The sequence below is a fragment of the Lates calcarifer genome, linkage group LG18, assembly GCF_001640805.2.
Source record: "Lates calcarifer isolate ASB-BC8 linkage group LG18, TLL_Latcal_v3, whole genome shotgun sequence".
NCBI classification, from domain to species: Eukaryota; Metazoa; Chordata; class Actinopteri; family Centropomidae; genus Lates; species Lates calcarifer.
The window spans coordinates 11,099,234-11,122,754 of record NC_066850.1 but is presented as its reverse complement, the minus strand read 5'-3'; the positions used below and the strand labels follow the sequence as shown (position 1 = coordinate 11,122,754).

Genomic DNA, 23,521 nt, shown 5'->3' with positions numbered 1-23,521 from the left:
TGTGTATTAAAGTACATAAACATTTACAGTAGTTTACAACGTTTTACCTCCCACTTCCCCCAGCGTCTCCTGGCAACAACTAAATCTCCACGGTTACCAAGAGCCATCTTCTACACATCTGACATTGTCACACCCCTTCAGATCTTCATACAAAGTGCACACACACTGTCAGTTGTGAGCTGTGCTGTGATGATGACAGTAATTATAATGTCAGCTCAAATGAATAAAATACTGGTTGTTGTTTTTTTACGCTAAAAGTAGGAAAAAGAGCTTTAGACCAGAGCATCTGCAGGTCTCAAAAAGTCACAGAGTTTAGTGCTTTAAAGGTCTTAGTCAGTCCTTCCATCTATTGTGCTGCTTCTCTGGATCCGGGTTACATTTATTAAATAAGTTATATATCATTAGGAGTTATATACTGCTAGGAATAACAAATAATTATAGTCCATATCACCTTCACTAGTTTTCCATCATACTTTCATACTTAGGACGGTGTATATCTCTGTGTTTGGGCGATTAATTGATTGTCAAAATCATTGCTTAAATGATTATTTTTTCAGATTTTTCAGTTACTTGATAAACTTTTGTAGCTCTAACCTGCAATATATAATTTTTCAGATTAAGTAGAAATTATCAGGATATTGTTTTACATTATTGAGAGAAAGAAGATGTAAGAAAATGGAGACTGATTCAGCTTTCAGCCCAAAAAGACTTAAAGATGGGAAAAGAAAAAGAGGGCGTAGTTTTTACGGAGGAGTAATTACACACAGAAATGATGTTTAAGACCAAACCTAAGCCATATTTTGTGGGTTTAAATCTGGTTTATATGACCTTTGACACCACCCTTTTCTCTCTGCGGTTTTTCCCTCTGCTTCACAATACAGCACGAAAATCACCTTTAAAATCATCTTAAATTTAGACACAAATAAATGAATCATCCAGCCCAGCATGAGGACTCAGAAAGGACCGAATCCTTGTCTTGTTTAAGAACAGGAAACGGTTTGAGGTCCAAGTCTGCCTGCATGAAAACAGAGCCACACCAAAGAAACATAGCGAGGGTTTATAGACTCCCTGTCATTTCTGCATTTGGAGTGTGTGGTTGTGGTTGTGTGTGAGTGTGTATGAAAGAAAAAAATGCAATGCAAGGGGGCAGTCGACCAGGCCTTAGGATCAGTCACTGGCTGGGTGTAACTCATCACACACACATATACACACACACACACACACAGAGACACACAACAGAAACCTCTTTGTCTTTGCTGCCCGACAGTGAGGTGTTATTTAGGGCCGACTGTAACTCTACACTCTCCAGCTGGGAAACAGAATAAGCTGGAACCTAAATGGGAAAAACTGGGAGTTTAAACTGGATCTGGAGCAAAAAATCAGTAGGTTACTAACTCCTCTGAAGGAGAGGAGGTGATAACAAAGAGGCTATTCTCATATTTTCTTGAATTGTCACATAGAAACAAGCGGAGAACATCGCTGAAAGTGCAGATTGTAATCTTTTAATTGAAGCCGTGATGAAGTCCGTAGATGGAGGAGGAAATGCAGAGCGATTACCGCAGTGCAGAGAAATCTTGTGCTATGCAAACAGAGACAAGCCTTTTGTAAACCCCTGCAGGTTCACATATACTTTAAACATGTCCGATCTTAATCAAACCAGAGGAAAACAGATGAAGTGAAAACTAGGTCAGAACTCTGTTGAAGAAAGAGCAAATTTAGTTTTAAAGTTAGCTGGATTGTTATGGCGCTTTGGGGAGTGACTGCAGGGCTGACAGTGACACTACTGGAAATTCCTGGAATAAAACATTAAAGAAAGACAATGTATTGGGAAATAATAGTAATAGTGCAACAGTGAAACTATACCCCCAAAGCTGTGCAGTAAACAAAATAATCTACCATAATCATTCAATACCTTTACATGCACACTAATATTCCACTATAGTCACAAATATGACAACATACTGAATTTGATACTGGTGACATTCCCTTTGGATATTACGAATTTAGCATTAAGATATGTGGGAATCCCTGGGTCTTTCACTCATCTGGATGTTACTTTGACACGTACCACCCACCTAAAAAGCAGCAGCCTCCTTCCAGCAGGACAATGCTCCCACCACACCGGAAAAACTGCTCAGAAATGTCTCAAAAAACACCACAAAGAGCCCAAGGTGCTGATTCCCAAGATCCCAATCTCATCTACAATCTGTGGGATAAGCCCGAACAAGTCAGGTCAGTGGAGGTCCAACCCCACAGGACACTGCCAATGTCCCAGTGCCAGACACCACAGGACAACCTCAAAGGTCCTGTGTCCATCCCCTGACCGGTCAGAAATGTTTTGGTGGCACAAGTGGGACCTACAGTTCCTTCAGTTGGCAGCATTTCCACCCCTGTCAGAGAGAAATCGACTTATCTAAGCTAAGTATTCGCTGCATTAGGAATTAAGATTTCATCTTAGCTACAACCAAATAAAACAGCCAAAAAGCCTGGATGAGTCAACAAAGCTTATAGTTTGAATCTGTACAGAGGTGAAGTGAAAAACATTGACTTTGCTGCTCCTTTCTGCAACCACAGACTCCATTACAACTGAAAATGTCATCAGCACGTCACTGATCAGCCAACGTGAACACGATATCTGACTAAATAATGAAGTGACTGTCAGGTCTGTTTTAAGAAAATTATCTGCAGGGAGGTAGTATTACATAAAAATACATAAAACTATTAAGTATGTGAAGTTAGTCCGTCTTTGGTTATTCTGAGTTTTTCTTTATTAAGACACTGCCTGATTTAAATCACAATTTCTTGAAATTAAACTGTACCGTGATTCATTTAGGCAACATTTTTGGTACATTAAACACTGATTAATTTGAAAAATGTGATTAAATCCACTGAGTTTGACATTGAAATAGATCGTTTTAGTACCAAAACTCAGGTTTTACTCAGGCTTTAACGTTACTGAGCATATTCAACTCTATTAGGAAGCAATCATTAACAGGTACATTTTATTTTTCAGAAAAAACTGATATATATTTTTCTAAAGTATTAATTGTAAGATGAAAATAAAAATCTGATTAAAATTTCTACTACTAAATATCAATAAATGCCACCCCATCATGAGACTTAGTGAAGGCTGAAGTGTTAACACGGAGCATCAAAAGGCATTACCATACTTGATTTGACGACCAGGAGGACTTTCTTCTAACAAACTGGTGAGATCCTTATAAAAACCACGGTACCTGACACGGTAGTGCCTGATGAGACTTGTCAATAAAAGCCTCGACAGCTGTGTAGGTCAGTAGTTAGCAGCAAAATTAACGGTCTGAGAGCGGGCAGGGAGGAGAGGGAATGTCCTCTCAGGTCTGTAATTGTGTCTGTTTTAACCCTTAACAACCAGAGGGGTTACGAAGAGGAAGAGGAAAAGTGCGATGATGATGTAACACCTTCCTCCTCTGAAACGACAAACCAGATGTGAGAGAATGCAGTGGAAAAAATGTCTGACAATGCTAAAAGACACACACACACACACACAGAGGCCTAAAGGTCATCTATCGCGAGTGTGTCTCCAGCTGAGTGTGTGTATTTGTACATGTGTGTGTACCTTGCCCTGGACTCATCTGTGTGTACTTTTGTTGATGACACACAGGCTGCAAACACACTAATAAAACAGGCAAACACACACACACACTCGCACGCTCTCTCCCACACACACAAACACACAAACACACACACACACACACATGAATTTACTGTACGTCAAGATAAATCCAGTGACTCATTAAGTTTGGTTTGGATCCATCGTTCAAATCACCCACACGTGTCCCATCATGACCAGATAACTAGTATTAAAGGTTGAAGAGATATCTGAAGATTTATCTGCCTGTTAAGACAAACTGTACCACTGCCTCTCAGTGATGTCTCTGTCATCAATAACTGTGAAAAACATGAAAAGACTTCATTTCTTTTAAACTTTAGACACCACTTTCTAATAAATCAACATCTATAAAGTGTTTTAGTGTGGGTTTATAGCTGCAACTGCTGTTTATTTTCTCAATTAACAGATAAATCATTTGAGTTTTACAACATGAGCAGTTAAAAAAAAACACACATCACAGTATCCGTAGAGTGTTACTAAATGCCTTATTTTGATCGACCAACAGCCCAAACCCCAAAAATAATCCAATTACTACAATATCACAAGGAAAAGCAGCAAAGTGTCACAGTTGAGGAGCTTTAACAAAAGTATATCTGTATTTTATGATGCCTAATGTAACTTTAACCTTAATTATTCCAACAGCATCTTCTTGGAAGTTAATTTACAGCTTCTTTTATTCAAGAAGAGTCACTCTTACAACAGTGCCTTGCTTCTGTAAAAGCTTTGCTCAATGGTATTTTGGCACAGAGGCGGAAAATGTCATTCATTTGTCCCCAAGCCAGTCAAGAGATGCTCGTAAAATCCAGCCCCTCCACCTTCTTGAGCTGATTCCCACCATTCGGGTCAAATTCCCAAAACACTTGAAGAAAAAGAGAGCACAACATTTGCATATTTGAACTGTGTTAGCATTGTTAGCATTCATGGCTGAAACCGGTGGATCCTACTCCTGCAGCTGGAAGCCAAAGTGCAGCAAGGACCTGCTGGAATGCTAACAATGTGTGCAAGCTGTTTTAACACTTAGCTGAAGTACATGTGGAGATACTTTATCTGCGGAGTGGCAGGGATTCCTCCACAAGCTCTTAATACAACCCTTAAAACTTTTTGTTGACCTTAAGTGCAAATAGTTGAATCAAGTAGAACCAGGACATTGGTGTTTGAGTGGTCTAGATGGATAGCAACAACATTTCTCCATTAAACACAATAAGTGTGTTTATAGTTATTCTGTTTGTTTACATATCAAAAAACTTATTTGCTTGATGGATAAAAAGTACAGTGGATATTTCGGGACATCAGCTTTTCAGGCTCAGCTCTTTGTTGTCAGGCTTGACTCATCTTCCATCAAAACACCCTGTTTGCTTTGAATGTCTGCAGCTGTGCTCTGAGCCGAAAGCTAACGTTAGCATGTTACTGCTGTGTGCTACAGTTTAGCATATTAGCATGTTGTGTTAGTTTCAAAGACAAAAAAGTAAAGCTGAGTATGACAGAAATTGAAGCTTAAATGCAAGAGAGCGTTTTGTTGAATTTAAGAATATACTGAATATAGAATATACTGTCCATGAACAACAGCTAAAATAAAACGACTTTCACTGGTGGACTCATACGAATAAGAACTCTCAAATCAACATTTCTTTAATTATCATAAAAAACGTTACCTGCTCAGACTACCAACATTTTTAGGAATGGTCATGGTCAACTGTCATTAGGATTGATTCTCTGGGGACCATGGATGTTTGTACCAATTTTTACCCCAATCCACTGAACAGTTGTTGAGAGACTTCATTCTGGTCCCAAGTGTTGGACCAACATTGGCATTCAAAAGCCACAAATTGCTGCTCCTGCCCAGAGATAAATAATTCATGTGATGTATAATCAAACCCAACACAAGCTGCACCATAACACGCCGGTACAAATCTCTTTCAAACAACAAAAGCTGAAACCATGAGACGTTTGCAGATTTCAGCTAAGCCAAACCAAATGCATGAGATAACTGTGATAGTCAACAGGACTATACATCACTCTGGAAACACTTCACATTTATTGTAGCAGCACTTGGCCTGAGAACTGCTTGTCTGTGGCATTGTGTGTCAGAAAAACAAGACAAATCACAGGCCTTGGAGGGCTGCTGCTATCTGGGTCTTATCTGGAAGTGTTGGGGGAGGGGGCAGCACCAAGGTTTCATGTCTGGACTGTGTCAGAGAATTTACATGATGCAGTTTTATGTATCAGACCATCATTTTTAATAAATTGCTTACCAATTCAGGCATGAAAAGGCAATAAATTTCGTAGAGCTTCACATGTTTGTGTTTCTCTCCCTCTTGTGTATTTACTTCTGCTCGTTCCCAACATGCAGACAAGCAAACACACATTCGTCTCACTGACATCATCTCTTCCACAATGTCTCATCCCGGCTGTAAACAATCTCCCATGGAAGAACTGAAGCTCGGCCAGAATGATCTACCTTCACAAAAATGCCCCCATTCCGAAGGGAGACTCCAGCTGGTTCTCACAAGGATAAGAGCACAGCACAGACACTGTGTGACCCAGATCCCAGACACCGATCCCGGCTCAGTTTGCCAAAACTATCGCGTAATCAAGGAAACCATGAGTGCACCAGGAAAAAGCAAGGTACTAATAGAAAAGAGGAAAAGAAGCAAAGGACCTCCTGCAAGTTTTCAGCAAACAAGGGAATCCTGAGATGATTACAGCTACAACTGATGAACTGTTTTAATTAACTGTTGAATCATTACATCTATGAAATGTCAGAAAATAGTGAAAATGATCATTTCATGAAGCCCAGTTTTTTAAATTTTCAATTTGCTATAAAAGAAAAGATGTCTATTCTATATATTTAGAGGTTGGAACTAGGAAATGTTAAATTAATGATTAATTAATCAACTAATCTATAGGGCTCAGGGGGAAAGTAGTTATTTCCTGGTTAGGGCTGGGTATCAGTATAATGCAAACAGTATATAATATATTCTACATTCAAGGATCAAGCAAAATAACTGTAGTGCCAAGAAGAAAGAAAAGACAACATGCAAAATTGATGCTTTTAAGAAATCTGGTTGATTAAGCATCAAGAAAAAACTGAATATCTTGAGACTGAGAATTTCAATTTCATCAATTTTTAGTGTTGGTTGGACAAAATGTGGAACCTGACAGCATCATGTTGGGCTCCCTAAACAAGACCCAAAACTATTTCTGGAGAACTCTGAGGTGAATACTTCATCTGCCCAACCCTCGGGGCAGATTTCTTTTCTCAGAGCTGGGTCAAAGGTCAGGAGGACAAATCAGATATTTAGATTAGAGGTGTGTCCTGGGAGGGAAGTTTTCCAAAAGAAGGACTTCAAAAGTAGATATCAGCCAGTCATCCACACAAAATACATTAAAACAGTCCAATTTAAAGCTCCTGAATATACGAATATAAATGCATCTGCCTTCATATTATTGTATATTTGACTCCTCTCTTTAAACAAAAAATGTGACGGGGGTGGAGTGATAGTTAACGGATGTAAACAACAGGATGTGAGGGAGAAAAACATTAGGCGTGACATCCAGCCAGGCTGCGAGTGTTTACTCTCCACCCACAGGCGAGGACGGGAATACACATACATAAACACACAAAGCCTCTGCATGTGACAAATGTCACAGGAGATCCATTACAAAACAGTTTCCAGCCTCTTCCTGTTTAATACTGTGGTCTTTAACCCTCTTTCTGGTTTGATTAATGTTTCACGATTTAGGGAAAAAAAGGCTTTATTGTAGGTGTTTATGCTCAGCCACAGGAAATTTGTTAAAAATAGGAAGCGTGGAGTTCACAAGTAGTTATCAAAACTATGATAACTACTTGTTATCTGACTCATAGATACTGCAGTGCATGTGTGTGTGAATTAGTAATACAGATCCACAGACTGAGACGATAAAGAAAAACAGACTTCCAACATGATGAATGGAAAGAAAGCGTCTCCTTTTCTCCCTTTGGATCCCCCTTCTTGTAAAAATCCCTCCCGTCGGCCTCCTGTAGCTTCCCAAAAGTTCAAAATTCAACCCCCTAAAGCACACACACAGACAGTAACACAAATTTTCCAGTCTTGCTCTGTCACACTGACCCATCATTGTGTACAACCTACACTCTTCCCCCACTGACCCTCCAGATGTTACATAATGACTTCACCAGATTGATACAGGCTGCAATATCAGCCTGGAAATACCTGCATTTCAGGCTCTTTTTGTCTCTATAACACCTATAAGGATAAAGCTGGTAGTATTTTACATTTCTCATTATCAACAAATCCCATGAAAAGACCAAAACTAATAATAAATTGATGCTAATAACAAGTATTCTCTGTGTATCCAAAGCCTGATGCATCAGATTTGTACCATAAAACTGTAATTAGTGAGTTTTAGGATTTGTTACGTTTGGAGAGAGCCAGGCTAGCTGTTTCCACTTGTTTCCAGTATTTATGCTAAGCTAAGCTAACCAGGAGCTAGCTGTAGTTTTAGGCTACGTCCACACTCTTCTGTTTTCATTTGATCTCCATCCAGACGAGTGTTTTAGCTCCATATCAGAAATAATCATCCATACTAACACGCATGAAAACGCATATCACATGACCAATCACATACACTGGGCATGTGCGTGCTGGTGTAAACAGGAAGCAGAATGTCGACTCAGTCTGCAGTCGGTTGCTTAGCTGCAGAAAATACTATGAACGAGGAACAGCAATGGAGGAAAGTAAGACCAGAGATTTCTCTGCTTGGGCCAACACATCGGGCAAATCAGGGAAGAGTATGTTTTGAGTGATGAGACACAATAAGGAAGTGAACCTGGATATCTGCGTCATCATTTCCAAAAGTCTCAAGTTAATTGTCATCCAGACTAAAACTCTGGAGTTTTCAAATTAAAACATGACCAGCAGTCTCCCTCTGAAGGGCTAAAAAACTCTGGAGTCGTGTGGACACCAGGTATGAACATAACAAGACTTTAATTATTCAGAATATCTCATGTGAACAAAACTTTTGTTTGTTTACAAGTAAACTCAACCCTCAAATGCAGTGCAATATTGGCAAAATCTGGCATAACAAAACTATCATATACATACATACACACACTTATATATGTAGGCATATCACCAAACTACATTAGTCCATCTCCAGACTCCACTTGTTCTCAAACACAGTTGTCAGATACAGCCGAGACTCAAACACAAGCACAACTGTCTTCCTATGTCTCTCATCCCCGCTTCTCTCTCTCTCTCTCTCTCTCTCTCTCTCTCTCTCTCTCTCTTATCCTCTGTGTATTCTTGTCTAAAACTGGGTCAACACACACATGCATAACTTTTTCCATCTCTCCACTGTAACACTGACCGGTCATCAAGTACCATTACACACACTAACTAACACACATCTCTCCAGCCGCTGCTCAACAAGGGAACTCCTTCACCCCGAGTTTTACCAGCTCTGCTTTTGTATTTCTTAAATTTTCTCCTTCTGTTTTCTTCCTTTTGCATAGACTCTCTCTAGTTTAAATTACCTCAACTCAACAAGTGGCATCTGTAAATTACTTCAAGGCCTGAAAGTGAGGAGATTTGCGATCTTCTCTTTGTGTTTTATCTGCTTGTTTGCTGCAGGATTATCCCTCCAAACACAAGTTGTTAAGATGAGTAAAGATCTCTTTTTTTTATTGAGGGACTCCTTCCACCACCTCCTGCTGGATGCTAGGTATAAACTAGGTCAGCGTCAGGTCTTGCTGAGTACCCCCATAGTGAGGCTGTTAATCCTCAGAAAAGGCAAACACTCAGCAAAACTTGTTTGGGCGCGCCGCTGATCTTAATTCCTGTGTTAAAGCAGAGCTCTCTGAGGCGGATGCTTGCCAAGTAGAAGAATGCTTGAATGTCAAGTCACACACAGACGGACACACACTGAAACTTTTCATGGATGAATGGGCTTGTTCGTGTCTCTCTGAACAGAAAGGTTCATGCAAGAGGTGTTTCCCTTTTAAAGGAGTGCAAACAAACAGTAAGATTTGACAGATCCATGTGTTAGAAGGTTGATAAAATGACCAAATCTTCTCCAGCTGCCTGCTCCTACTCAGATAGCAGATAAAAGTCAGCAAGACGTCTCCTCAAAGTTTGTTTGCAACACATAAGTCATCATCACTGTCGTCTATTTCAGTCGAATTCTTTCTCCATGCAGTCGAAGTTTAGTGAACAAGCACACCAACAGTATCATATTGCAAGTAACCAACAAAGCTTGGTGGCCAACAGTGACCACATCGTGTCCATATTAGACCACTCTGCACCTAATGATTTGCATCCAATACCCGCATTCAGCGCCAACGCAAGTGATAGTGTGTCCTTTACGCATCGAGGCAGAAAGTCAAGTTGGATCTGCCCTAACCGTCTCTGTCTTTGAGTGCAACCCCAACCCTAACCAGCCAACCTGAGCACCTAATCTCAGGTTCCACCGTCCACCACAGAGGACTCCACCCTCTAGGAAAGAGAACCTTGAAGTCAGGGGAATGACTTGATATATGTGTGGTAGGGGAACAGAGAGTTGTTGACAAGGTGTCAGTACATTACCTTTGGCTCCACATTTCAACTGCCCAGTTGACAGACGAAGCGGGGGGAGGCATCAGCTTCTTAAACCTGCACTGGGAGGGTCATTGTGATAGTTCGCCCACAAGCTTCCCCTAACTTAACCAAGTGTTTTAGGGGTGAGAATTTTTAAAATGTTGGCATTGGACATTAAAAAAACACTGTCTTTGCAGTCGTTTGATACCAACATTCTTGTCAGGTTGCAGCTGTCAGACTCACGTTAGACTTACTATGGACAAAATACCAGTTTCAAGAGCTGACACTGGCCTAAAGTTAAGCTTAAACTGGCCCAACTTCACACTTCCACATACAGGCCAGAGACAGCTCACATTACGTCTTCTCACACACTCAATTCAATTTTCCAAACTTATTTACTGGCTAATACTGCCAAATGTTGTTCTAACCCAAAAAAATGTGGTTGGATGAATATGAACGGGTTTTATTTGTTTTTCAAGTGAAACTCCTCAGTGATGCCAAACATGAAGAGAACAGGCAAAGTATTTCCACTCGATGTTTCTATGGAAGTTTAAAGGGAAAAAACATCAAGATTGTTCACAAACAGAAAATAATCGGGAGGAGCAGCAGGGAGGTTAAGTAGCAGTTTCTTAGGAGAATCGGGAGAAGTTTCTGGCATTTTCGACAGGAGCCGACTCGTCCTGACTCTCAGCTCACCCTGGAGGAGTGACGAGGGGGAGGAGGAGGGCTGGAAAGAGGGGTGAAAGGTTAACCAGGCAAATGGATGGAGAGGTTTCTGTCCTAAACTTGGAGCCATGAGGCAGGATGTAAGCTGCAAGATCTACTTAAAAAAACATCAAAGTTGAGTGTGTCTCGCAGCTCACGCTCCTCACTGTTTAATAAGCAGTTTACAGGCTTTAAACTCTTTGATGTTTAATACCTGAAATACTAAAGCTGGTGCAGAAAACCTTAAGTCTAAATAAAATGAAATTCTGTTGAGTCTGCCACTTTAAAGTTTATAATAAGGATATTATTTTAAAAAAACTATAAACTGCTCACACTCCAAAATCAGTATGTTTAAAAACTGTCCGAAGAAAAAAAGGTGAGACGACAGAAAGTAGCGGAAAAGAGAAAAAAAAGAAATAAGGAGTGGTCAGTTTGCTGCATTTCATCAGGCTGCAGCTATATAAAGCTGTTTCCAGGCTCATTATAGGGCTGCTAACCACACACACAAGCTCACACACAATCATTTAAAACCTTTTATGGTGCCTAAAGCAAAAGGAGAGGTGGTGGTGGTGGTGGTGAGGGGCGATGGGGTAGAAGGATCCAGAATAAGAAAAGAGAGAAGGGTATAGAGGAAGAGACAGACAGACAGACGGACAGAGATAAATTTAGCTTGGCCTCAGAGAACGAAGGCTCCTGTGGATTTTCCATAATGATCCCCCTCACACTCTGATTACTACCTTCGCCTCGCTCTTTAAATGGCTGCCTGCCTGCAGCAAACCCCGAGTCTGAGTCCACTTTCAAAGTCAGGAGAGAAGTTGCATCAGATTTGAAAGAGTGAAAAACGTGTCCTTCACATCCATGTGCGCACCATGTGTAGAGCTACTGTCACTTTCTAAAAGCCGAGAGAGTTGGAGTCGGCGAGGTGGCTTCTATTAGAGCGACGTAGTGAAGTGAATAATGAGGAACATCGGAGACAGACATTAAAGCTGCCTCATTCTTATCAGGGTGGAAAGACCTCAGAAGAAGAATGAAGACCCTGACGCACAAGAACTTTAAACCTCAAAGTAAATGTCACATTAGAATACACTCTGTGTCAAGTTTTACCATTTACGACCTATGTAGTAATGAATAATTCTACTATAAATGTGTATTTAAAGACTTAGGCAGCTCTTGGCCCAGATTCAACTTGTAGCAAAGTAAAGTAACTGTGCATTGAAAGGTCAAACTTAAAAAAAAATACCAGGAGCCTCTGAAAGATTTCCAAATAAACTTTTACATAAATAACTGTCTCTTAAAGTCTCATTTACACCTGATGTTAAGATGTGATCTGTATATGAAGACATTTTCCAGATAATGACATCTGATCAACGGGCGATGTTGCGTTCACTGCCATGCATGGACATCATTCAATTTTGAATTCACTTTTTGTGAAGGCGCAGACTTAAAGCTGCTGCTTATAGTATTTAATTGACAGATTAATCCAGCAGGAGGAGGATTAACATTTTTAACATTTTTCTTTATCCAGAGAGAATATTCAGATAGAGACTGTATATCAATGCCAGCTGTAAACAGGGTCTAAGTCAGTGGTTAGCTCGTCTAATCAAACTAGCTGCATATCAGACACATTACACTTTAATGTGTCAGTGTAAAGAATCAAGGTTGAAAGATTGAAAAATGAAGTGAAATCAATCAGGTTATCTGGCTAAAAATTTGTACTAGATGTTGAAAATGAAACTGGCAGAGCCCCAAAAAGTTCCAAAAATAACGTTAAATTGAGCAGCAGCAATGTGACCTGTACTCTACATCTGCTGCCATGACAAAAGCAAACTTCTCTTAATCGTGTTGTATTTCTTTTGCATGTCTTGACTCAAAATTTAACTGAGAATTCACCTGAGAAACTGGGAGTCAATTAAATAAATTTCATTCATAACCACGAACAGGAGGATTATCTTAAAGAAAACTTACGAAACAAGTTTTGTCTGAATATCTGCTCCCTACAAGCAGCAAAAACTTCAACACAGTTTGTGAATCAGTATATTTCTGATTTTGCTGCTGTCTGTACCTAACAATCAACTCTTCAGACCAACCTGGAGATCCGGCACCACACCTGCAGTAATAACACTGTGTCTTTCATTATCATGCACAGGTACGCTTTGTTAGCCGAACACTCACAGATAGAGGCTGGTCGGGTTGTAATATGTAAAACTGGAACATGTGTAACAGTATATACAAACGGTGGAGACACTCTGACCTTTGATTGGCAGTAAAATGTGACCAGTTGTGAAATGATGTCGTCATTTATCTGCTTCTTGATAAAAAAAAAAGACTGCTACGAGTGTGTGTGTGTGTGTGTGTGTGTGTGTGTGTGTGTGTGTGTGAATGGCCGTCTCTCCCTACACACTGACGCTCATGTTACAGCAGACACATGAAGCATTCAGACAGAGACAGATAGAGTGAGGCCACCGGCGAGCAGGATGCCCAGCCCTGATGGAGAACAGGCTCTGCACTGTGAGCACATGGGCCAAGCTGCTTACACCCTGAATGTGTGTGTGAATAAAACACCTCCACCCTGAGTGTGTGCTGAGCTGAGCTGTCCGAGATCATCACGTATATTAATAAAACCACTGGATTAGAGCTGGTGTTAGATTTATAGACAGAGGTGCGTCTTTATCTGCAGGTATGCTGTGTGTTATATAAGCGCACACATAGTTGGAACAAGCCCTGAAGCGTTTGCAGAGCAAATATACTCCTCTTCTGCAGTGGAGTACAACATGTGCTGAGCAACACGCCAATTTTTTCTTTCTTTTTTGGGAAACACTCGAGTATGAGCAAGTGCACAAGATGGTATTTAAGTTTAAGGCCAGTCTCTGTCTGTCTCTGTCTGTTTCCTGGACTCTGACTCTAACACTGACTCTTGCAACCTTTCATTCATCCAGTGACCACTGTGTGGATCCCGACCTCCAGGTTGAGGTATTGGCTGGGAAGCTAATAACCACAATCTACACACAAAAGTCACTAGTGTCAAAATTTAATAAACTGAGCCCCGAAACAGTTTTCAAAAACAAAAAAGTTTCCCTTTGCACTTAAATCCAGATTTGACAGATGATATATCTACTAAATAACAGACCGATATCATACTAGTTAGAAATCCTTAAACACCAGTGATTTTTAAAGTTTGAGCTTTAAGAGACAGGAAATCTATTTTTTTGTATGAAAACTGTCAACAAACAACATTAAGTTACCGGTTGTAGCCTTGGTAAGAAGGTGGTTTGAGATGCTGACCATGTAATTACAACATATCCAGTTTGATTTCAGTTCTTTCCCCCTACCCTCATTTCCTGTCGCCTCTGTCCTAAACATTCTGTAATAAAGGCATACAAATCCAAAAAAGATTGAACACAGCGGGGTTAAATCACTGAGAGAGAGAGAGCAAGAGAAAACAGTTCACCCATCCCTTAAAAACTTGACTGACAAGATCTTTTAGAGTCTGAACACGAATATGCAGGAATTTCAATCTAAAATAAACACTGACACTTACATCTCCAACCATTTACAACCTCCTACAGAGATTATAAAAATGGTGACTTAAAGATGTTAAACAGTGAGAAACCTACAAACATTTTGATTTGGTTTGATTAACTGGTTGATTTCACCTTATCTCTCGAGTATGTTTTCCTTCACGTCATACAGACGAAACCAAAATATCTCTTATTACTTCATTACAACGTCACAAAGGATTGTTTCAGTCACAGGTGAGCGGAGATGAAAGAAGGACGATGCGTCTCCACCTCCACACTGATGCAATTTAAAAACCTGAGGAACTTGATCGGGATAAAAGCTTTTACACAACACAATCAGAAACAGAGATGGGAGCGACCTCTGAGGGTGAAGCAGGCATCGAGGCTGAGGATAGCACACATGCTTACTGGCCTGAGAAGGTTCTACATTGTTGTGAGGAATCCCAGGTCAACAAACCCCCGGAGGGAGTGAAAGTGAGAGTGAGACCCGACCCACGGCCTGAGAGGAGGAACAAAGACCCAACAGTCTGTTTCTCGAGCGGCCTGAGATTCAAACACTGCAGTCTTGTTGGCTTTCACATTCATGCACCCCCCCCGCTCACACACATACATACTATTCATGCTTTACTATATATAGAATATTCACCATGCTAACAAGAGCATCTTAGTGCTGCTTTCTAACACAACCTGGCCTTTATGTGTTGTTTTGATATGAGTTTCAAATGATCTGAAATTAGACCTTCCTTGGCTGGTAAATGTACACGTCGTAGCCTCCTATACCATGAAATAAATATACTTTTCACAAAATGAAAATGTAAAAACCAAAGTTATCTGTGTGCATGTCCCTGACTGAGCCCTGTGTCATGAAGCAAGTCTAGTCTTGCTCTCGTCCTGGATAACCAGTGTCACAGAGCTGGTTGTCACCTGGATCTGTTAAGTCTAGGTTTACCTATCCGAGCACATTCACTTCATCAGAACAGTGAATTGAGTCATTAATATGAAAGGAAATTACACAGTGATACCTGCAAGTAAGTGTGGTTAAATCCCAACAGAGGAACAGAACCTGCAAAATCAATAGAAATATTTTCCAAATGTTAGAGTAAGTGGCTTTTTATTATGTTACTTTATTGTAAACTCTTTTGTCCAAGTCGGGATCCTGTAGGAAAGACAACTCAGTTTTTCCACTGCTCTGAATCCAGGTTAACCCTTTAAAAGTGAAGCAGCTTTGCAATGCCAGAGTTAAATCCAAAGATAGGAGGATAATGCACTAATTTCACTTCAGGGTGCAAGGCTTTTTCCACCAATACAGTTCAAGGGCCAGTTTGGAGTCGGTGCCTAATCATGAGCAAGTTTTTCACGTTTCAATAGCTAAAGAACCAACTGTTTCAAGAGCAGCACCAACACTTTGTGACCAACAAGACCAACTAAAACTGTATGTGTCACTGCCATTTTTTTTAAATCAGAGTGCAATGTCTAGTCTGCCTGATCCAAAGAAAACACTAAAATTAGAGCTTCGGACGATGTAGTTTGTCGTTGTTGTTGTTGTCCACCGGGCTCTCTAGCCCCTGCAAAAGCTAACCAGTTCTTAGGAGATGTAGTTGAACCAACCCCTGAACCAGCACTTGCATCAGCCCCAAAAACTAGCACCTATAGGTTCACAATGGTGGAAAGGGGCTAAATGCTAACTTAAGCAAATACTGTGATAAAGTTTCAGTACTTTAAGAAACTATTTCACACTCATTTTTCCCCTGACATTTTAGTATGAACCCAAAAACAGAATCAAAACTAATCGCCTTCAAATTCATCAACAACAATTTGCAGACGCTCCCTCATTTTGTTATAGCAGTGCACTGAAAACTTCTAGTTCCTCTGTGAAGTGAATTTCAACAGACACATGATTCAGCAGCTCTTGCATGGACTTGCAATCGTTTCCTATTTATTCAGAAATGTATTTTGGTTTTTAGCCATTTAGCCAATGGTCCTCTGGAGCCCTGTGGATGATTTTCTGATCAACCCAATCCTCCAGTAAATCTTTTAACAGACAACTGAGGAACAAAGCAGCTGGTCTGATATGGTTGACTGGTATTTGACAGGAACTGTAGCCTCAGGACTTATTTAAAAGACCTACATTCACAGCTTTAACTGCACAAGCCTTTACCTGTCTGTAGGTTTTCCTAGAAGAGGTAAATGCCAAAGTGTGTGTGACTGTGTGTGCATGTGTGTGTGTTGTCTCAGTCTCAGGCCTCTGTGGTGTCTGATTGCCATCCTGCAAGCCAGCTGGATTTTTCTCCTGTAAACCCAACCTCTCCTCCCATCGTCTCTTCACACAGACACACACGTGTGCACAAAATCAGACTCACACACGGCTTCACTGACTCACACACACTCTCCTCTTGGCCCACAGTGTTACCAAGAGAGACATATGGCTGCAACGCACACTTCAAGTTACATAACTGAAGGCAAATGGCCATCAAAACACAGGGTTTGTTTCACTGAGATGATACCATGTGTGTTTTAAATCTATTTCTACTATATTCTACTGTATCTATCTCTACTACTACTGGTTATCAGGTTAAACAGTGACATTTAGCATTTACAAGAATTATATAACATTTTTGTCTTTGACTTATGTGATTATTTTCAGCTTTTTAAAGGCACTATATGTACGTTTTTTTGCTATTACTACATAGCCAATGTTAGCATTAACAGTTGTTTAATTACCTCTACAAGAAATGTTGCAAGTTCAGCATCAAACGTCATCCCTTCAATCTTGATTTGATTGTACTTCTATCACTTCTTCTACTGAAGTTAGCATGCAAACCAGCTAGCAAGTGAGTCACTGTAGCGTCCAGCTGTTAATGCTCACAATAGTGATAGCATAATTGGCAAAATATGGCTAAAGAACAGTTTGATTGAAAGAAGATTGAAAACTCTATTGTTTCCCTTTATATAAAGCTGAAAAATATAAGACATAAAACACCTGAAAATCACTGCAAATATTATTTTTAATAAAGTTTTTATGATTTACAAATATAAATGAGATACTGTGTTAAACAGTAACATCAGCAACTGGTTTTCTCAGCTTGTCTCTGCAATTATGTAAATAAAGTTATATTACTATAAATGCTCAGTGTATTCACCAGTGAATGGACAGACTCCATGTTAGCAGATAATCAAAATAATCTTTGGTTGCAGTCCTACAGTATAGCATTGCATAACTGCACTGTGAACCTAATCTGGATATAATAGAGGTGATAAAGTAATTTATGACTGAGGAATCGCACTCACTCAAGGTAACTTCACGAATAAACACCTGTCAGACTTCTTAAACCAAACAGAAACGCTACACACTATAATCTTCATGTGACTGCTGGATTTATAAAACTTGGGGTGATGAAGTCTTCTTCTGCAATCAGTCAACTTTTCTTCAAAGAAACATCCCCCTGGTCTTTCTGTGATGTGAACTACACAGCTCAACCACTGTGACCAGTAAAGCTTTAATTAGCTCCCAGTGTGTGCAAATACAGAGATCTGGAGAAGCTGGAGAAGTAAACGAAATAAAAAGAGATTTCTAGAAAAATCTTACTGAATTCAGTGAAATAATCAGAATTTTAAATGATGTTTTAGATGCATGCATGCATTTAAATTCTCCTGCACAAAATGTGAGGAAACTATTGATTATATATGGTTTATATGTGAGGAGAATATGACTTTGTACAAAGATATTCAACAAACTAATGTTTGGAATAATAGTACAAATCTAAAAGGCTTTCACGCTAAATAGTCCCAGTTTTGATTGAGATGAAATGTGGGGTATAACTTGTACAGGGAAGTGTTTAGTCAACTGGAAATTCATTCAACAGGAGGCACTCATCTGCACACAACCCCCCTTAAATGAATCTTGGGTGTTTTATTTTGAAGGAAATCCGGTGGTTGCCATCTCAAATAGATTTTCAATATGTGCACTTTGGTCATTATTAAATGTTTAAAACTTCTGATCTGTATCAGGAACATTTAACATATATCAAGTCATTTGACATCACCTTGGTTTTTGAAAACTTTGAAAATGAATTTAAGTATAATTTTGATTTAAGGATGTTGGTTATACAAATAAGGTATTTGAAGACTCCACTACTGATTCTGGGAACTTGTAATGTTTTTTTTTTTCCTATCTTGCAACATTTTATTGACATTAATTGCAGCCCTAGACTAAATTGGGTTCAGGTGGGGTCCTCCCCCTCTGTGTCCCTTAAACCTAGTTATTCTTTAAATAAGAAGCTGTCATTGTTGAGACTTTGTCACCATTTTACTAAAATGTGTTTAAATGAAACAAAAAAGGGGGAAAACGACAATTACCTTGCTGAGAAATAGTCTTAACTTGCATCCTGGACCCCAAGGCTCAAGTTGTGAATGGAGAGCAGGGCACCACACACACACACACACACACACACACACACACACACACACTAGCATTACCCTCCCCCCTCGTGTCTATTAAATCCTCATTAAAGTGAGATAAAGGTGATGATTTCCCACTGAGACGCTACAAAGCCAATCACCAGGCCCTGATCAATCATCACACAGGTTCCTCACCCACACCCCTTCACAATCCATCCATCCATCAATCCATCCATCCATCAGTGGTCGATAACTTACATTGGTGTACAGCACAGAGTCGATCTCCCCGGCCTCAGACAGCTCGCTGAGGTTCCTGTCCCAGTGTAGGAACGGTTCACTACTGTCCAGGATTTCCATGCTTCCCTCCACACAGACTCTCTCCGGCCTTGTGGATGTTGTTTTTTCTCCTCCGGCAGCAGCGACAGGAGAGTCAGCGCGGTTTTGTTGCAGCGCAGGTCAGACTGGAAACTAAACTCCAAGATCCGGCCAAAAAAAGTTCCCAACAACTTGTTTGAGTGAAGGAAAAGAAATCAAAAAATAAACAGAAACACGTCCAGCTGGTTGAGAATCAGTGTGTCAGAGAGCTGCAGCAGTCAGAGTCAGACTGAGACTTATTGTTGTTGATGTTGTTGTTTATCATCTCCTCTCTGGTTCAGGGTCCACAGGCAGCTTTCCGCAGCCTCTCTTTCCTTTTCTTTCCTCCTCCTCCTCCTCCTCCTCTTCGCGGCCCAGACACAGAGGAATGTATGGGCGGAGCTACGAAGACACAGAAAGACGAGAAAAATATAGAAAATCAAGAATTAACCGGCGGTAACACTCATAACAACTGTTAACAAGCTATAACTTCAGTCTAACACACTGGAAATTAAATGTAAGGTTAAAAATGTAAAGTGATTCATATTTTCCAGCTGTTTGTGACACTAGTTCAAATACCTACAATGATAAACTACAGTTTCCGGTATCATATTTCAAAATAAACCTCTCATTCCTTAGTTCAGGTTGGTTCAACATAGACTAAATACAACCGCTATCACTACTACATCTACAACTACTACTACTACTACTACTCCGAATGAACTTTCAAATCTGATATAAGAATTCTCTTATAATCAATCAGAAATTAATTGGTTACTTATTATAGATTTTCTTTTGTGTGAAAATACAGATTCAAAAAGGTTTGGTGAAGTGTAAAGAATTCCACCGAAACGGTAAGTACATTTAACCCATGTATTTTAATTTGAGTTAACTTTTATTGTGTGGAACTTTATTTTTATAAGATAAGACAATCCTCCTTCAGACAAACCTATACACTATCTAGTCACAGTTATTACTTACAAAGTGTCCTTTTAGGAAAATACAAATTACTTACGAGAAAATTTTACGCATATGCATAAAAGTCTGTTGTATTGCATTTATATACATGTTTTTTAAGCTTTTATTTTTAAATCTGTATTTCCGGTCTGTCTCTTTGACGCTTCTCAAAACCGAATCCACAGGTTTCCCTACAACTCACAGCCCCGCCCACACAACTCCGGTCGACCAATCAGATCTCTCTCTTTTTAAAGCCAGTTCCACCGTGCAGCCCTGCCCTCCAGAGCCTTCAACTGACAAGTGATGCAGCCAATCAAGAAAGAGATTTAAAATTCCTGCGACCAATCATTTTAGGCCAAGAATACCTTCGCGTAAAGGCTCACCCTCGTTGTCACAGAAACAGCCAATCAAAGCCGAGCAGTGCAAGCATTTAAAAATGAATTTTGAAATGTGTTTACATCTCCGTTAAAATACATGTTTTTATGAGTTTTTATGCAAATACTTCCATCTGTGATTTATCTCTACGTTTCTAAGGTTGTTTTTAATGTTTAACTTATCGTTTTTCTCCACTTTCTTGAGTGTTGTCTCAACAGTTATTGACACATGTTCTGACTGGAGTAAGGGAGCAAAATAATGTGAAGACAAAAATACTTGAAAAATGTCTATTGTAGCATTACACCATTACAGAGAAATGAACTGACAGTGAAAGTAACCAGTCGCTGTGCAGGAAGGAAATGAAAAACAGATAAGTGTGATAACAACTGACAAAAGAGTGACATGGCAGAAAATAAAAATAAAGGGAACAGATAAAACTAATCAAACTGTCATGTCAGTACAATAATGTGCAGTGTTAACTATGCACAATTCAGGTATATAAGCAGGAAAAACCCAAAGCAAGAGAAAACTGAAAATTCAATTGAAGGCGCTTCCACAAAAGTTTTAAATATATCTTCACATGTTTCAGTGATCAGCGCTGAACAGCGTTTAATCAGGAGAGATTTGCATGAAGAGACATGACAGAAAGACAGCTTACATTTGTCATCAAGTCAAAGCAGGACGTGACACTGTTCGCACATGAAAGACTAAAATCCAGAATGTAGACTTCTTTAAAGGAGAGGTTTGGTGGGTACAGTGAGGTCGAAAGGGTAAAACTTCTTGTCACATGACAAAGAGGGTTACCTTATCTTTCACAAGTGATTTGTCCACTTGTGAAGTCGGCTGTGTGGTGAGGTAAAACATGCAAACTGTGAGTGGAGAACAACACTTGAGGTCAATCTGGTGTGTTTCATTAACAGCAGGGGTCACATACTCACTGGGTTTATACTGTATCATTTAACGACGACAGACGGGAAGCAGTTGAACTAAATGCAGTAATGAGCAACTGTCCAATGGTTAACTTTTCTCTCATGTTCAGCAGACATAGCTGACACGTTTAACATGTCGTGCATCTCCAAAACATCAACTTCTTTGCGCATTATGCAGATAATCCTGTGAGTTTGTCATGGGCAATGGAGCGTAACAAGTAGAATTTTTTTCAGCACTTAATACATGAGACATTATTTTTACTGGGAGATGATGATGTGAAATAAAGAGGTAATTCTGCAGTCTCGAGGAAGTGTTTCCTGTGTCAGATTGAGTATTTTGAGACCCCCCGATTCACAGTCTTCCTCTCCAAGAAACAATTTCTGAGATTAAAGAGAAGTCGTCTTAACTGTTGCAACAAAGAAAAACCATAATGGCTTCGTATGATCTTCAACATGAGGAAGAGCTACAACTTTTCAAAACTTTGTAAAGAGTCATCAAACCCAGAATTATGATTCATGAGAAGCATTTCCAAACATTAATCTCACACATAAAACTTAAGAACGCGTAAATAGGACGTAAAGTGTATATTTTAACAGTTATGTACATGTAGCACAATAAAAGATCATAATCAGTAAGTGTATACGTGCACACTACAAGAGTGGACTTTTTCTGCTACTCTTTATGCATCGAAGGCTTCTCTTTCCACCAGCAGGTGGCGCCACATTCAAACATGATCAAAGTGTCACAGCTTATTCTGTCCCCTTTTTGGTGGGTCAAACAGTTCCTTTATGTTTTTGGGTCCAAGTCTTATTTTATACAAACGAGAAGATACAAAAAGAAGTTGTTGTGTTGATAGAGGAAAGTTGTTCAGGTTCTGTCTCGGATGTTGTCGCTTAGGAAGATGATGTTATCTGGAGAAAACAGGAGGGAGAAAGGTGTTTTTTAGAAGTCATGTTGACAGAGATCATTTGTGTTTATGCCAATGTTTAATCTGACCTGCGATGATGGTGGTGGCCTGACGTCTGACTTGGTTCTTGTCCACGTACTCCCCGTAGTCCAGCTTCCCTCTACTAGAATCCTGGACCTGAATGAGACGAGAATCCAGATCAGTCACAGCTGAATCTTTTGAAATTTGAAATTCAGCTCTTGCGTTTTTATCATTTTGAGAACTAGCTGATTTTTAGATTCAGTTGACTGAGAGTTACACATAAGATTTTACCCCTTAATACTCCTCTCTCTGTATGATTGGGTATTAATAATACATCCCTGCAGGTTTGTAAAAAGCTGTAAAAATCTTCCTGTGTGATGACCTGCTTGTTGATTTGTGCCTAATGAAAGCAGAGACATTAAAGGGACAGACAGTCCAGTATAAAGAGAATGTAGAAAATCTCTCACTTGTGCATGTCATCATATCACTCAACCCCTGCCACCTGCTGCAGGAAGGTTTTGTAATCTAAGTCTGAAGTTTCCTCACTAACAAAAAACAGCAGCTGTGGTCAGGAGGATCTCGTCAGTTGCAGTTGCTGAAACAAACTAACCATTTAAATAAACAGTGGAGAAGATGACTGAGCTGTAGTCGACGGTTTGAGAAGTCTGAGTTAATGTTTTGATCATTTGTTTTTCACTAGTGGAACTGAAATATGTTCAGAGTCCTGGTTCTTTATGAAACTAAACCTGTACACCCAGTTCTCAAGCCTGCAGGGCTTTATGATGCTAAAAATATACATTTGCATATGCTTTCAGGAGGATCATGGTCTGAGAACCAAAACACACACAACCACAACGTTCCCAGTTCTAATCTGGCTGGGGACATTTTTTGCATGTCACCTCCATCCCCCTCACAACCATTTATACCTCATATATAATCATTTCATATTGTTTATTTGCATTTTATATCTAATATAGTGTGATAAAAGTACTCGTTCTGTAATTAATCTAATCTCTGCCTGCTCTCTAAAGGAAAACAAATGGTTCGTACCCCTTCTTGACATACTGGTAGGCCACGTCTCTCAGACCGGGTTTGAACACAGACACGCGATGCCACGTCGTCTTCTGACTGA

At 39.8% G+C, this 23,521-nt stretch overlaps 1 protein-coding gene across 3 annotated transcripts in view; it reads right to left on the bottom strand.

The window, feature by feature from the left end:
- The window catches only part of creb3l2 (cAMP responsive element binding protein 3-like 2), a 107,102-nt gene that overhangs the window by 12,475 nt on the left and 71,106 nt on the right, over positions 1-23,521 (bottom strand). Inside the window, exon 1 of one of the 3 annotated variants that reach the window (XM_051077805.1) lies at positions 19,104-19,691. The exons of 1 other annotated variant lie outside the window; for it this stretch is intronic. In XM_051077805.1, coding sequence (XP_050933762.1) covers positions 19,104-19,202 — 99 coding nt within the window. In that variant the 5' untranslated portion in view covers positions 19,203-19,691. Of the gene's footprint in view, positions 1-19,103; positions 19,692-23,521 lie in introns of those variants that run through there. One more of the 3 variants, XM_051077803.1, reaches the window with a different exon arrangement.